Here is a 14,944-nt window from a genome sequence, read left to right on the forward strand (position 1 = left end):
AAACACACACACACACACAGACACACACACACACAGAGGAAAGAGAGAGACAAGATCACAAAACCAAAGCAAAAGCCAAGCGCGAAACTGAGAGAGAGGGAGTCAGTCCCATCGTCATTCTCATTACTCTACTGAGGTAAGCTCCAAGCACCAACACCAACTGGTTCACTGGCTCGTGCGCGTGTGTGTGTGTGTGTGTGTGTGTGTGTGTGTGTGTGGGCAAGTCACGTGGCCCCTGATGGCAGTCGGGGTGGTCGGACGTGTGGGCGATGCTTGATCATGGTGTTGGTTCGGGGCCATGGCGTGGCCCTCATGGTGGCACTCATGATTCTTGGCACTTCCTTGTGTAGATTTGACGCGTGGGAGCAAGCTTTTTGACTCAACCAACAGCATGGCAGTCCCGATTAAGCGTGCGCTGGTGTCCGTCTTCAACAAGACGGGCCTGGAGGATTTAGCGTCTGCCTTTCAACAGTACGGCACAACCGTGCTTTCGACGGGTGGCACTGCCAAGAAGCTGCGTGAGCTGGGCGTGACCGTCGTCGATGTCTCTGAGGTGACCAACTTTCCCGAGATGCTGGGTAAGCTCCTCGTGCACGGTGTGTGGTGACTCAACGCAATCAAAAGATGCATCCCCTCACACCTCGCCTGGCCAATTGAAACTAGATGGTCGCGTCAAGACGCTGCACCCCAAGATCCATGGCGGTCTGCTGGCCAACCGCGCCATTCCCGACCACCTCAAGCAGCTTGAGGAGCATCAAATCGAGCCCATTGACCTGGTCGTCTGCAACCTTTACCCTTTTGAGGAGGTGTGCCTCTTGCCTCAACTGTTCAACTCACAGCGCCAGCTTGCCCAGCACAACCAAGAACGGCTTTGTGTGCGTGACGCCCATTTTTGCTTGCTGTGTTTTCTACTTAGACGGTGGCCTCGGGCAAGGACTTTGCCGGTTGCATCGAAATGATTGACATTGGTGGTCCCACCATGGTCCGAGCGGCCGCTAAAAACTGTGACAGCGTTGCCGTCGTGACCAACCCCGAGCAGTATCCTCGCCTGATTGAGGAGATGGCTGCCCACGACGGTGCCCTGACCCTTGAGACACGCCGTCGTTTGGCCCGCGACGCCTTTGTGGCAACCGCGCGCTACGACTCAGCTGTGGCCGCCTACATGTCCGACAACACGGAATCTCCCGCCTTCAGCAGCCGCCATTACGTTCAAGAGGGTGCCCTGCGCTACGGCGTGAACCCTCATCAGAACCCGGCCTCCTACAGCCGTCTGGCTGGCGGTGACTTTCCCTTCACCGTGCTCAACGGCGCTCCCGGCTACACCAACCTCATGGATGCTCTCAACAGCTGGCAGGTAAAGACCTCTTTGATCCCTCAAAATATACATGAAACCAACAATCGGAAGCCAAGCGATGTTGAAAACTGTGCGTCTGGCTCATCACTTGTTTGTCGCCTGTCTCAACGCTCCCCCTCCAATGAAAGCTGGTGCGGGAGCTGGAGGCCGCTCTGGGTGTCCCTGCGGCAGCCTCATTCAAGCATGTGAGCCCTGCCGGTGCGGCCATTGCCCGCCCTCTCACCGAGGCCGAGACCGAGGCTTTTGAGGTGGTTGGTGTTGAGCTCTCCGAACAGGCATTGGCCTACGTGCGCGCCCGTAACGCCGACCCCATGTCAAGGTACGACATGTCGGACTGGATTCCTCGGGCCCTGTCTGGCGTCATTGCTCACCCACGAACCCTTGAAACATAGCTTTGGTGACTTTGCTGCCCTCTCCGGCACTTGCGACGCCAGTACCGCCAAGATCTTGCGCCGTGAGGTTGGTGATGGTGTCATTGCCGCCGATTACACCCCTGAAGCTTTGGAAATTCTCAAGCAAAAGGTTCGTGCTCTGAGACTCAAGATGAGGAGAAAAAAAAAATAAGAAAAAAGAAAACCAGAAGGTTGAGCAAGCTGATTTGACGGCAACAGCGCGCTTGTCGTGCACATTGACCTGGCTTGGCTCGCCATTGGCGCAGAAGGGAGGCAAGTACCTGGTCCTCAAGGGCGACGTGAACTACGTGCCGCCCGTTGATGAGGTCAAGGAGGTCTACGGTGTGGCGCTTACCCAGAAGCGGTACGCTTTTCTGTGCCCAAGCCGTGTTCCCCTCCACCTTTTCAATTATGAACTCACCCTCTTCTGGTAATTTACCTCGATGCCTTGTTCTGATAGCAATGACGCCGTCATTACCAAGGACCTCATGACCAAGGAAATTGTAACGTCGGAGCAGCTGCCTGAGGATGCGCTGCGGGACATGGTCCTCGCTACCATTACTGTCAAGTACACCCAATCCAACTCGGTCTGCTACGCCGTTGGTGGCCAGGTGGTGGGCGTGGGTGCCGGCCAACAAAGCCGCGTGGATTGCGTCAAGCTTGCCGGTCGCAAGGTTGACACCTGGCACATGCGCTTCCACCCCAAAGTTCGCGCTCTGAAGTTCAAGAAGGAGGGCGTCTCGGTAAGCTGCTAGTCCTATCCGTGAGCAGAAATGTTGTCTTATTCCATCGCACTCCGCCCCCTTGCTACTGTACCGTGCGTCCCTTTGTCTCGTGGACGATTCGCGGCCCAAAATGGGGGCAAGATTGACCGAGTGAATTTTGCTTTTTGGTGTCGATGCCCTCCCGTGACCGTGCACCAGCGCTTTTCACCCGATACTCATCCTGGCTTGCTTGTCTCGCCGTGGTCGTCCAACAACTTTGTTCGGCATGCAGCGTCCGGAGCGTGTCAACGCGCGCGTAGCCTACATCAGCGACGACATGACCGCCAATGAGCGGGCGCAATGGATCAAGCTGTTCGAAGAGGAGCCCGAGCCTTTGACGGTATGTCGGATATTCGCGCGCAGCACGTGGAGAGTATCAATTTGGCTTGGAATTGTATTTTGCCATCTCTCACTTAAGCCCTTGGGCGTGCGGACATTAGGCCGAGGAGCGTGCTGCATGGTCCAATGAGCTCAAGCAGGTCTGCTTGTCTTCGGACGCTTTCTTTCCTTTCCGCGACAACATTGACCAGGCTACAAAGCACGGTGTTTCATACATTGCGCAGCCTGGTGGCAGCACCAATGATCAAGCCGTGATTGAGGCCTGCAACGAGTATGGCATTGCCATGGCTTTTACACGCGTCCGCGTCTTCCATCACTAGACGCTCCAGATGCGCTCTCTTTCTTCTTGGCTGGCTTGGACACCGGCAGTTGTCCAAGGTGCGGCTTGTCAAACACATTAGGATTGTTTAATCGTTATCGACCCTCTTCGATGTTGTTGCTCGGAATGTCTGTTTTTTGTTCCTGTTCCCAGCCTTTAACGTTGGGTAAACGCTTGTTTTGAACCCTACCATTCCCTCCGCTCATGTCTGATCGGACCGGGAGCACAATTGATGCTTGTCTATTGCACTGCTTCAAAAAATCGAATCCGCTCCGTGCACTTGGGAACTGCCGCCGTCACAAGTTCACACACTACAACTTGATTGAGCGCCACGCAGGGCCGGTTATCGTTTGAAGGGGAGGCGGGGTGGACACAGCAGTGGTCGCTGTGCTGTTCCACCAGACAGCACAACAAAGGAAAGGAATTGAGGGAAGGTAGATCGCCGCGTCCCGGTCTGATCGTTGGCAAGAAGAGATCGCCTACCCAAGGGTACGATCTTTGGCTCACACACAGAGGCCAAGATTACTAGACTAGGCCTCTGTGTCCTCCATTTCCTCAACATAGTTACCGGGGAAGAGGCCGCGCTTGCCGTTGAGAACACCTTCAAACCAACCATCGTCATTGCGATGCACAATTGTAATCACGTCCCCTTCGGCAAAAGTAAGTTCATCGTCACGCGTTGCATCGTAGGCGTACACCGCACGCGCTACAAGGAAATAACGGCCAAAGCATTCGCAAACACCGTGAGAGGCAAGCGCCAGGGCCGAGCACCATCATCAGCACCATCAAGATCTACAACTTGGACAAGGAAGGAAGGTTGGAGCCGAGATCGTACCTTGTGATCCATCAACGTGGACGGGGCCTGCATCGCCACTGCCAATGTTTGTGACGGTGCCATACAGGCCATCATCCGGTGGGGGGTCGCTGGGGGGGCCGGGAATATCAATGGTGGAGTATACATTGTCACCACCGATTGGGATGGCGGTGCCATAAGGGTTTTCATCCTCAATGGCGGATGCTTGGTCGACAGGGAAACCATAATCGGTCGGCTCATCGGTGGCCTGACCCGGTGGGGCCGGAGCCGCTGGTGGCGGTGGCGGCGCTGCGACAAGAGGCGGAGGTGGGGCCGGGGCGGATGGGGCTGCAGGAGCAGAGGCCATGGGAGCAGCAGGCGCGGATGGGGCTGTGGGCGCTACTGGAGCCATGGGAGCAGCTGGGGCGGCAACGGGCACGGCTGTTGTGCCATAAATGCTCTCACCCACACCACCGTAAATACTTTCAGGAACGCGGGGGATTTCGGCATACATGGGCTCGTTACCCATGCCCACAACCGATCCATAAGCGCCGCTGGCAGTTGAGTCACGTCGATCGGCAGGGCTCGGAGCTGGGGCTGGGGCCGGACCGCGTGGTGCCTGTGGCCGAGCGCTATGAACTGACATGGTGCGGCCCCCGCCGGCGACGAAGACACCGTGTCCAACTTTATCAAGCTCATCAAAGTTGATGAGGCGTCGGCCTGGCTTGACGGGCGTGGGCTTGGTGGGAACGGCGCGTTTCTCGTAGGGCTTGCCCTCTGGGCACGAGGCCGGAGTAGTTAAGCGAGCGATGGTACTGCGCCCGGCCTGCTCCTCTTGCATGGCGAACCGCTGCGCTTGCGGCCCAGCAAAGAGAGAGAGAGAGAGAGAGAGAGAGAGAGAGAGAGAGAGAGAGAGAGAGAGAGAATTGGGGACAGGATTCACGGCAAAACACAAATGGAAGTAGTTGGGCCAGATGAGCACCTCGAGACATTTGTAACAACACGCACCAAAAGTACACACATGAACACGACATGCGAATGAAGAGCCAGGCCAAGATGTCGGGCAGGAAGGCACGTACACGGACGGGTGTTTGAACCTCGGCAGCCAGCTTCTCAAGACGCACAGCCTGCACATCAAGGGTCTGCAGCATAGCCACCGAGAGATCATTGACCTGATAGGCCACACTGGCCAAAGCTTGGATTACAAAACCCTTGGCCTCATTGAAAACGCGGTTGGCATCTTGTGGGGAGGCCGCGGCGGCATACGACTGCTGAACATGATCGGCGAGCGGGGGCAGATTCTGCGAGCTCTTGCGCAGCTCGCTGCGCTTGTTGGGGATGTGCTGTGTCAGCAGCTGGCGCGAAGCATCGGCGGCTGACGTCGCCATCCTGTCCTACTCTTTGAACAAATCCATGATTCCCATCAGCGTCACTGCCACAATCCCCCACACCCGCACACACACACACACACACACACACACACACACATAGTGACGTAGCCCATCCATCACGCACCAGATCAGTTGATCCAGTTCGCACACGCTGCAAAGCTGACGCTCCTCCAATCCACCAGAGGCTCACCAACAGCCTTTACCACCACCACAGCCAAAACGCGGCGACAACCAGGCCACACACTGCCCGACCGACCGACCGAGAGAGAGAGAGAGAGAGAGAGAGAGAGAGAGAGAGAGAGAGAGAGAGAGAGAGAGAGAGAGAGAGAGAGGCGGTCGAAAGCTGAAATTGACTCCCAAGAGAGAGAGAGACAGACAGAGAGACAGAGAGACAGACAGACAGAGAGACAGAGAGACAGACAGACAGAGAGACAGACAGAGAGACAGAGAGAGAGAGAGAGACAGACAGAGAGAGACTGACAAAAGCAAGAGAGAAAAAGAGGAGGTCCACACTGGACTCTTTTGACTGACGGCAGAGGACATTTGGTAGCAGCACCTCGTTAGTATTTTACATAACACTGTAATTGGTCGTCGTAATGAAGTATTTTACTTTATTCAAGTAGAGGTCGGCGAATAAAGAAAAAGCAAGAAGAGGGCGACTGGGCATTTGGGCATCTTGGCGGTGTGGCGTCCATTCTACCGGTGAGAGGTTGGTGCAAGGCCATATTCAACAAACACGCCTTTGAATTACAGTGCCCTTGCCCTCGGTGATACCGGGACCGGGCCCGGTATCGCTGTCGGTTTCAGCTCAGCCCGTGAGAGCGCGTCGTCCAGTGCCATGAGCATGCTGGATATCCGCTGCGTGCTGGATGATGGCGAATGCATGGCTGAGCTGACCATCGATATCCACACCAGCTTTCATGAGTATCTGGTGCGTGTCAGCCGCTGGCAGCGCAATCGTGCCCGGCTTCGTCGGCTGACCCTCACCAACGCTCTACACTCGCCGTGCTCGCTAGCACATGTTTGCATCGGTCTTCGGCGGTCATTTTGACTCCTTCCGCTGTACGTCGCTTGGGAGCAATGCTTGTTAGCCGACCTTCTTGAGCATTTCGCTTCCCTTATGTGCCCGCTGCCACGTACGCCTATGGCTCCGATAGACGATGACGAGGAGGGCGACAAGTGCAATGTACACAATGATGCCGATGTGCAAAGCATGATCTACTGGGTATGTGCGCCGCTTCGGCTGCTCGCCCCTGGTTCTGCCTTTGTACAATTGCTCGGGCTCATCGACGTTCCTGTTTCAATTGGACCTGGCATTAGTGGCAACACGTGAAATCACGCTCCATGGACCCCGTTCTGGTTCTCCACGTATCGAGTTCTGCTGCCGGCGGCTCCAGCGCAGGGGCTCCTCTACAGGTACAGACGTACATACGGGCCAATATTATCTCAAAGGGTGTGCTGTCTGTGCTTGTGTTTAGTGCTGTAAGTGTGATGCATGACGCCCTACTCACCTGCATCTGGTGCCCAAATCAATACCGAGATGCAGCTGGACTTGACTCAAATGGGCCCCTCCAAGCCACAAAGGTACTTGAGGTCGCAAGTGGCGAGAGAAGGCTCATGTCATGCCCTTTCGATCCTGCTCTGCTGCAACTCGCTCAAGGGCGCTTGCCTCCTCTTGTTCGTGCGCACCACCGTCTCTCACGCGCGTTGTCTTCACCCTTGTGCACACTCAATGTCAATAGCATGTCATCTGGCCCCTCGCCCATCCTGGCTTCGTCACCAGGATCGGCTGAGGTGCGTATGCGTGCCTTGCCAAGCGTACGAGAAGCAAGATCTTGCCTGTCCGCGACCAACTCACGCCCCTGGGCTCTTGTTCCAACAAACTTGGTACCCCTTTTCAGATCCTTGCCCATCAGTTGACGGGATACCAGTTCCTGGGGCATGGGAGCTGCGGCACTGTCTATCGTGCAGAACACACGGTGTCTGGCCTCGCCATGGCCGTCAAGGTGGGTCCAAGTTTTCCGATGCACGTTCACGTGTCCAAAACTCTGCCCTCAAACGTTTTCATGCCCGAATCAGGTGATTGCCATGGGTATCTCCCAAGATGAGCAGGCGCAGATTCGCTCCGAGCTGCAGATTTTGCATCGGGTGCGTTGCCCGGCGCCCCACACGACAACTACCCAAGAATAAGCACTTATTCAACGCGCAGCTTGCTCATTCATTTCGTTCTCCTTCCCTTCCAACAGTGCCAATCACCTGTCATTATTGATTATTATGGCGTTTTCTTTGCCGAGGACAAGATTCACATTTGTACCGAGTTTATGGACGGTGCGTCCTCCCTGTTCTTCGTCCCTGCTTTGAGTTCCCCTGTGATCCAAGATCCTGGCTGAATGCCATGCCGATGGGTCGGCCGGCGCTCTTGCACAGGTGGGTCTCTTGATCGATATGGCCAACTTCCCGAGCCCGTCCTGGGTGTGATTGTCTTCCAAGTTTTGCAAGGTCTTGAGTACCTCGCCTCCATCAAGGTATGATTTGGTCATTGTTCAGCACCCTAACCGCACACGGCGTGCTTTTCGCTTGAGCCTCTCTTGTTGCCAGCGCCTCTGTGGCATTCCTTATACTCTTCTCACGTTTCAAACACCCCCTGTCTCGTCGTCTGCTATCCCTCTCGCTGTGTAGATTATGCATCGAGACCTCAAGCCTCAGAACATCTTGCTCAACACACAAGGCCAGGTCAAGATTTGCGACTTTGGTACGTGTCTAGCCCAACGTCCGGGGTCTGTTTGTTGATCCCTATGGCTTTCGGTTGTTCGGTTCTGACGTTGTGGACGCTTGGTGCGCCAGGTGTGAGTCGACAGCTGGAGCGGTCAGTGACGGCGACCTTTGTGGGCACCAACGCCTATATGGCGCCAGAGCGCGTGCTGAACCAGCCTTACGACGCACGCTCGGATGTTTGGAGCCTGGGCATCTCCACCTTTGAACTGGCTTGTGGACGGAGCGCGTGGAAGGCGAATGCCATCAACTTTCCCTTGCAAGTGATTCAGTGTATCGTCCACGAGCCGCCTCCTCGACTTGACCCTGCTCAGCACAGCGCTGAAGTCTGTGATTTTGTTGAGCGGTATGTGTTGCTCTTCATAACATTTCGGGCTTGTTTGCAGTTGACGGGGTGCTGATGGGACGGCTGGCATGATAGGTGCTTAATCAAAGACTACGCATCCCGTCCCAAGACCAATGAGCTGTTGATGCATCCGTTCGTTCAGCGGTACGCTGGCCGGGAGGACATCATTCTCGAGTGGATTGCTCGGTTACAACAAGGTTGAGCCTCAAAAAGATCTTGGGTTATCCCTGTACCAATGTTGGGGTGCGTGTTTGTTGCTTGTGAGTGACGTTGCTCCCCGATGCTCCTCCGTTGCCCCTCGCCAAGCGAGCAAGCCACGGAGCGAGCAGTCAAGTCAGTTATAATTGATATCCGTTGTTCTCCATCTGTGCGTCTTCTGACCGTGTCCAACACAAATTGCATGATACCCAGCCTATTCATCAATCTGATCAACTGAGCGTATTGTGTAGCACCGCTTGTTGGCATGACGGAAAAACATTGTTTGTGTGGTGACAGGTGAAACAGAATTCGCAATGCACAACATGATTGGTCCAGGAGGAGATTCAGCCAATTTTTTTGATCGATTTGTGGAATTTTTGAAAAACAGGGGTTCAAAGCACCTCGTGCCTCTCAACCATAAAAGAGCCGTGGTGCTCAAGCATGGCCACGCCCCAAAAAGTCAAAGGTCGAAAAGTGAAGCACTTAGGCCTTGATCTCACCGCAGTCGGCAATGACAATCTTGGCGCGGGTCTTGCCAGAGTCGGTACCGTAGGACTCGACCTTCTTGACAACGTCCATACCGTCAACGACAGAGCCGAAGACAACGTGCTTGCCATCGAGCCAGGCGGTCTTGACGGTGCAGAGGAAGAACTGCGAGCCGTTGGTGTTGGGGCCAGCGTTGGCCATGGAGAGGATACCGGGGCCGGTGTGCTTGAGGGTGAAGTTCTCATCAGCAAACTTGGCGCCGTAGATGGACTTGCCACCGGTGCCGTTGTGGTTGGTGAAGTCACCACCCTGGCACATGAACTGGGGGATCACGCGGTGGAAGCTGCAGCCCTTGTAGCCAAAGCCCTTCTCGCCGGTGCAGAGAGCACGGAAGTTCTCTGCGATATGATCCCAAAGACAGCAAACGAAACGAGTGAGAATTAATGTATTGTGTCGGTCGGATTGCAGGGTCAAATGTGTCTGGTATGGCAAGAGGCCACATCGCGAAACAACAGAAAACAAAAAAAAAAACAAAAAAAACAAAAAAAAAAAAGATACACGGACACACACACACATATGCAAAACCGAAACGAGCCACTGACAAACGTGAAGAAGCAAGCGTGACTCACCGGCAGTGCGAGGGACAACGTCAGCGCGCAGCTCCATCGTGATGCGGCCCAGGGGCTGGGAGTCCGCGCTGATGTCGAAGAAAACCTTGGGGTTGCTGTACACCGGCAAGGCAATGAACAGTTGTCAGTGACCGAAGATAATTGACTGTTGCCAGAGACACACACCACTGGCAACCTCTTGACTCGAAACGAGGCAAACCAGCCAGACCAACGACCTCCATGTCTCCAATCCCTCCCCTCCTCTGAATATCGAACTGATGCACATCCCGCAGTTCAAGCGACTGCCAGTGGCTGGCAGGAACAACCAACACCTCCAGCGCCGTGCCCTCAGTCACACACCTCATGATGCTGTTTGAAGAAGCGAGAAGAGAAGAAAGAAAAATGTCGACATCTAACAGTAACCCCAATGGTCAATGGTGTATATCAAGCGTCAAGGGGTCGACAACAACCAGCACCTGTTACGTGGGCGGAAGGGAAAAAGTTCGACACAAATCCCCCAAGCTAAGCTGTGTTAGTGTTAGTAAGCTGTGGGTGTTGACTCAGATTTTCCTTGGACATTGTGTCACATGTCGACAAGTTTCCCGACGCTGGGAACCTTCGGTTATGAGCCTCAAGCTTGTTTCCCTAAACTCTCGACGTCAGGACAGGAAAGTTGTTTACGACACGTTTGAGCAGCGTTCTGAATCATTATAGGAGAAAAAGTATGGCTAACGCAATAATGATTTTTGGGTTGGTGCATCGCCAAGCCATCACCTTTGCAATTTTGTGAATCGTTTTCGAGATGAAAACGTGTTGACATTCAAAGGCCATACTCCTATTCTTAGGACTAACGACGTCCTATAAATAGCCTACCTGGCAGCGCTATTTTCTTGGCTCTTCTTGGAGGTGGAGAGGAACGTTACACACACGATTACAACCTCCAGATAATTGTATCTGACATTAAACTTAATGCAGCGCACAAGTCCTTATCAAGGGGTAGCCCAGCATGAATCAGACCCAGAAGATGAAGGCACCAGGTCCACAAAATGTACCCTTCCTGAAACAGCCTTTTGGAAGCGAACAGCAACAACAACAACAACACGCGACCGGTAGTTCATTTGACACCAGCTCAAAATCAAAATCGGCTCGAACATCAACGTACGTACGCTTGCACAGGAGCGGCGCGCGTGCCTGGAGAACGGGGCGGGGTGGGACACGGTGCATTTGGTACGTGCTTAGAGGCTTGTGAGCTCATGTTTGTCTGGCATCACCAGGTAGCTTGGGATCGGAGGTCGGACGCCCATTTTGAACCGCCATCATGGTGCACACGAGCCAAGTGTACTTGCTGGATTACGGCGCTGGGAACGTCCGCAGCGTCATCAACGCCGTCGAAACGCAGGGCTTTCAGCTCAAGTACATTCAATCCGTTGAGGACTTTGACAAAGCTGACAAGATCATCTTCCCTGGTGTCGGCGCCTTTGCCAGCTGCATGGCCAAACTCGAGGCCCTAGGGTAAGAAACTTGCGCTGCCACGCCCACACAGTTTTGGATTTCACTGCGAACACGCGCACGGGCATGAACCGTGAGCGCGCTGCGCTTCAGCTCGCCCCCAATCTCATCTACTTGTCTGGCATTCGGTGGCTCACAACCCTACGCGTGTGTTTGCAGCTACGTGGAACCTCTCCGCAAGTACATCGCCTCGGGCCGCCCCTTCTTCGGTGTCTGCCTCGGCATGCAAACCCTGTTTGAGGCCAGTGAGGAAGGCGAGGGCCTCATCAAGGGCCTCGGGGTTGTCCCCTCCGTCATCTCCAAGTTTGAGGTTCCGGGCCTGGCTGTGCCTCACATGGGCTGGAACGTGGCCACCGTTTGCAAGCCCAATCCCATTTTGCCCCATGACCAAGAGCGCTATTACTTTGTGCACAGCTTCAAGGCCATGCCCACCGAGACCATGCGCGACTGGGTCATGACCACGACCACCTACGGCGTGGAATTCGTCTCCTCCATCTTTCTCAACAATGTCATGGCCACGCAATTTCACCCGGAAAAGTCGGGCACGGCGGGTCTTCACATCTTTCGTCGCTTTCTCGAGCTCCCAGATCTTATCACCGCCCCCGCCTACCCACTCGCGGACCCTGCTGTGGGCTCGAAAGCAGGTCTTGCGCCCCGCGTTATTGCCTGCCTTGATGTCCGTGCCAACGATGCTGGGGACCTCGTGGTCACCAAGGGCGATCAGTACGATGTTCGCGAAAAAGATGATGCGGGCGACGTGCGCAACCTCGGCAAGCCCGTCGAATTGGCCAAGCGCTATTATGAGGAAGGCGCCGATGAGGTGACCTTTCTCAACATCACTTCTTTCCGCAACTCGCCACTCAAGGACCAGCCGATGCTCGAGGTACTTGGCCTGTGCTGCGGCGACATGCACCCGCCTGCTGCATTTCGTGAACCTGCCCTCACCCCCGATCGCTGCTCTGTCCACGTTGATGACCTGACCTGGCTCCTATCGCCATCTGGCTAGGTGCTGCGCCAAACGTCACGGGAAGTTTTTGTGCCGTTGACCATTGGCGGTGGCATCAAGGATATTGTCGACCCCGATGGCACCGCACGCAGCGCTTTACAGGTTGCCGATGAGTACTTTCGCAGCGGAGCTGACAAGGTTTCCATTGGCTCGGACGCAGTGCTCATTGCCGAGGCTTACATCGCCAGTGGCATGCAGACGGGAAAGTAAGTTGGCCACCACAGCTTCATGTGACATGTCCCATTCCAAACGCAGCGGTGCCTGCGAAGAAGCGACAGCGAACGAGCTACCACCAAGCGACACCGAAAGCAAAGCTGGGTTTTCATTTTTTTTATTGTCTGGGGCCCTCTAGATCGAGCATTGAGACAATCTCGGCTGTCTACGGCAGCCAGGCAGTCGTCATTTCCGTCGACCCCACGCGCGTTTACGTACAATCTCCCAGCGATGTCAAGGTGTGATGCTACCTGCCGGTTGTTCACGTCGGTGCTGCATTGTAGCCATGACATGATATCACCCTCATCAACACGTCGGCACCGCTTGGATCAACAGCACCACACCATCAAAACCAGCGTGCCCGGACCCAACGGCGAGAGTTATTGCTGGTACCAGTGCACAATCAAGGGTGGTCGCGAACGCCGGTACGCACACAACACAAGGCGATAGAGCCCGTGTACCGAGGGAAAGTGAAGGTCATGCAGGCCTGCCTGTATCCTTTCCAAACCGTCGACGCCTTCCCTGACGGCAAATGCTTGCGCATCACGTAGGGACCTGGGTGCGTATGAACTGGTTCGAGCGTGTGAGGCGCTCGGTGCAGGTGAGATCTTGCTCAACTGCATGGACAAGGACGGCACGAACAGTGGCTATGATCACGGTACGTACAAGCACTTACCCTTGGGCCCGATTTAATGATCATGTGTGTATGCTTGATCAGGTTGCTGCGCTGCCGCTACCACTCATCATAAATGCATGTACAGAGCTCATCTCAGATATTAAAAAGGCCGTGGGCATTCCCGTGATCGCCTCCAGCGGAGCTGGGCGCGTCGAGCACTTTTCTGCATGCCTGCGCGAATGTCAACCCGACGCCGTGCTGGCCGCTGGCATCTTCCATCGCCAAGAAGTACCCATTGCCGCTGTCAAGACTCATTTACAGGAGCAGGGCTTTGCCGTCCGCGGTGCTGCCCTCTCTGCTTAGGCTTGATTAGGTTGTGCAATGAACAGCATCTTTGTCATCTTGGTGGTTACTTGTGTTTGATGATTGTGAGACTTGTTGTTTGTGTCCAGCCTGACCAGGGTCCTCGGGTGTCTGCGTGCACAAACGTGTCAAGTGTCGTGTGTGTGCGTGTGTGACTGTGTGTGTGTGTGTGTGTGTGTGTGTGTGTGTATGACTGTTCATGATATTATTGATAGCTAGGCCCCTGTTTAAATGCCAAAGCCAACGCTGAATAGACGAGGCAGGGATGTGAGCGAGCCGAGCGTGAGACGGTAGAACACAGCGACAAAAGTCAAGGGAGGGCACGGGACGGGAGCAAGTAGATGGACACTGGGAATGAATTCAGGGACAAGACATGACAGAACCAGGGAAGAACCTTGAAGCTGCCAAGATGGGCTCCAACCGTTGATGGGGTGTGCTATCATGTGCGCAGCAACTGCGGGCACATGCAGGCGCGTGGTCACAAGCACCTGACCGTGACCGTGTTGACCAACCCCCGACGGTCCTGTCACACAATTTGATGGGACCCGTGAGTCAAGCCAAGCATCTGCATGCACGTGCTTGTCATTGGTGGCCCAACAACTTGATAATCGTGCCGATTGTCAGACAGAATTACGGATAGTATGGGACGGTTTACAGAACCAAGAAACAAGGCAGGACTCAAGGTCACACACACTATACACACACACACACTCTCTCTCTCTTACACCCGCTCTTCACACACACACACACACACACACACACCCTTCACGCACACACCCAAGCAGTGGCAACTGCCGCCTTTACATGCTGACAATGAACGTTGCTATCCATGACCGACGCGTGCCGTTTCGCTCTCTCTTCTCTCTCTTCTCTCTCTCTCTCTCTCGTATTTGACGCGCCCCCCTTGCCCCCCCACCCCACCCCCTGACTCTACTCGGGCGGTTTAGGCTGGCTGCCTTGGGGGAGACGGAACGTGCCGGCGCCTGACAGGGGTTGCAACACCCCTTGTAGAGGGTTGACCCGCCGTCCGTGAAGCATTTTCTTCCTTCGGGTTAACAAGTCAACCTAGACGCTGGCTACCCTGGACCGTCTCTCACCTCTCCCACGAGACCCTCTGCCGCTGCCTTGCCCTCGCGTGCAGACACACGCCCTGACCCCTTGGCTTGACTGAGCTTGATACTGAGCAACTCTTCTTTTGCCCAAAGCAGAAGCCCCCACCATTGGCATCTGGCATCAACGCAGCGATGGTCCGTTCTCCGTCTCCTTGCCCTCGGTCCTGCCCTCGTCCACTCGATGTGTCAGCATATCCAGCCATATCCGCTCCCCGCCTCACTCCAACCCCAAATGCCTTGTGTGACCTCAGCCAAACCTTCCGCGGCGCGCCTCCCGCTCAGGGCCGCCCAAATCACCGGTGGACTGCATCGCGCCCCGGGATGCGCTACTGGCTTTTGGCAATCTCAACGTTTGTGATTTGA

At 55.1% G+C, this 14,944-nt stretch overlaps 5 protein-coding genes across 5 annotated transcripts; 3 read left to right on the plus strand and 2 right to left on the minus strand.

The window, feature by feature from the left end:
* Positions 1-391: 391 nt before the first annotated feature.
* On the plus strand, positions 392-3,415 carry MONBRDRAFT_18908 (uncharacterized protein; the record flags this gene model as incomplete). Its single annotated transcript, XM_001745192.1, has 9 exons — positions 392-578; positions 664-806; positions 917-1,354; positions 1,483-1,673; positions 1,747-1,876; positions 2,013-2,110; positions 2,207-2,489; positions 2,743-2,850; positions 2,951-3,415. The coding sequence occupies 9 exons, from the start codon at positions 392-394 to the stop codon at positions 3,167-3,169; spliced, it is 1,797 nt and encodes a 598-aa protein (XP_001745244.1). The 3' UTR covers positions 3,170-3,415.
* Positions 3,416-3,698: 283 nt separating this feature from the next.
* MONBRDRAFT_16749 (uncharacterized protein) lies at positions 3,699-3,869 on the minus strand (the record flags this gene model as incomplete). The annotated part of the gene is made up of 1 exon (XM_001745356.1): positions 3,699-3,869. A coding segment is annotated over one exon (171 nt), but the record flags the coding sequence as incomplete, so codon positions are not given.
* Positions 3,870-7,286: 3,417 nt separating this feature from the next.
* Positions 7,287-8,525, plus strand: MONBRDRAFT_16866 (uncharacterized protein; the record flags this gene model as incomplete). Its single annotated transcript, XM_001745193.1, has 6 exons — positions 7,287-7,358; positions 7,432-7,500; positions 7,599-7,680; positions 7,780-7,877; positions 8,032-8,104; positions 8,197-8,525. Coding segments are annotated over 6 exons (723 nt in total), but the record flags the coding sequence as incomplete, so codon positions are not given.
* A 492-nt stretch (positions 8,526-9,017) lies between these two features.
* Positions 9,018-10,146, minus strand: MONBRDRAFT_36864 (uncharacterized protein). The gene is made up of 3 exons (XM_001745357.1): positions 10,123-10,146; positions 9,784-9,878; positions 9,018-9,552 (listed from the first exon to the last, which is right to left on the minus strand). The coding sequence occupies exons 1-3, from the start codon at positions 10,125-10,127 to the stop codon at positions 9,152-9,154; spliced, it is 501 nt and encodes a 166-aa protein (XP_001745409.1). The 5' UTR covers positions 10,128-10,146; the 3' UTR covers positions 9,018-9,151.
* Positions 10,147-11,080: 934 nt separating this feature from the next.
* Positions 11,081-13,469, plus strand: MONBRDRAFT_16620 (uncharacterized protein; the record flags this gene model as incomplete). The annotated part of the gene is made up of 7 exons (XM_001745194.1): positions 11,081-11,274; positions 11,431-12,154; positions 12,278-12,483; positions 12,630-12,729; positions 12,827-12,915; positions 13,042-13,148; positions 13,252-13,469. 7 exons carry the CDS (start codon positions 11,081-11,083, stop codon positions 13,467-13,469), a joined length of 1,638 nt encoding a protein of 545 aa, XP_001745246.1.
* Positions 13,470-14,944: the final 1,475 nt, after the last annotated feature.

This window comes from Monosiga brevicollis, genomic scaffold (genome assembly GCF_000002865.3).
Source record: "Monosiga brevicollis MX1 MONBRscaffold_8 genomic scaffold, whole genome shotgun sequence".
NCBI lineage: Eukaryota > Choanoflagellata > Craspedida > Salpingoecidae > Monosiga > Monosiga brevicollis.

What these genes read in the sequence shown, in the direction of transcription:
- MONBRDRAFT_36864 (XM_001745357.1), bottom strand. An exon ending in CGTTGTCCCTCGCACTGCCG is followed by an intron (nt 9,553 to 9,783) that starts GTGAGTCACGCT and finishes ATCATATCGCAG; the next exon opens with AGAACTTCCGTGCTCTCTGC.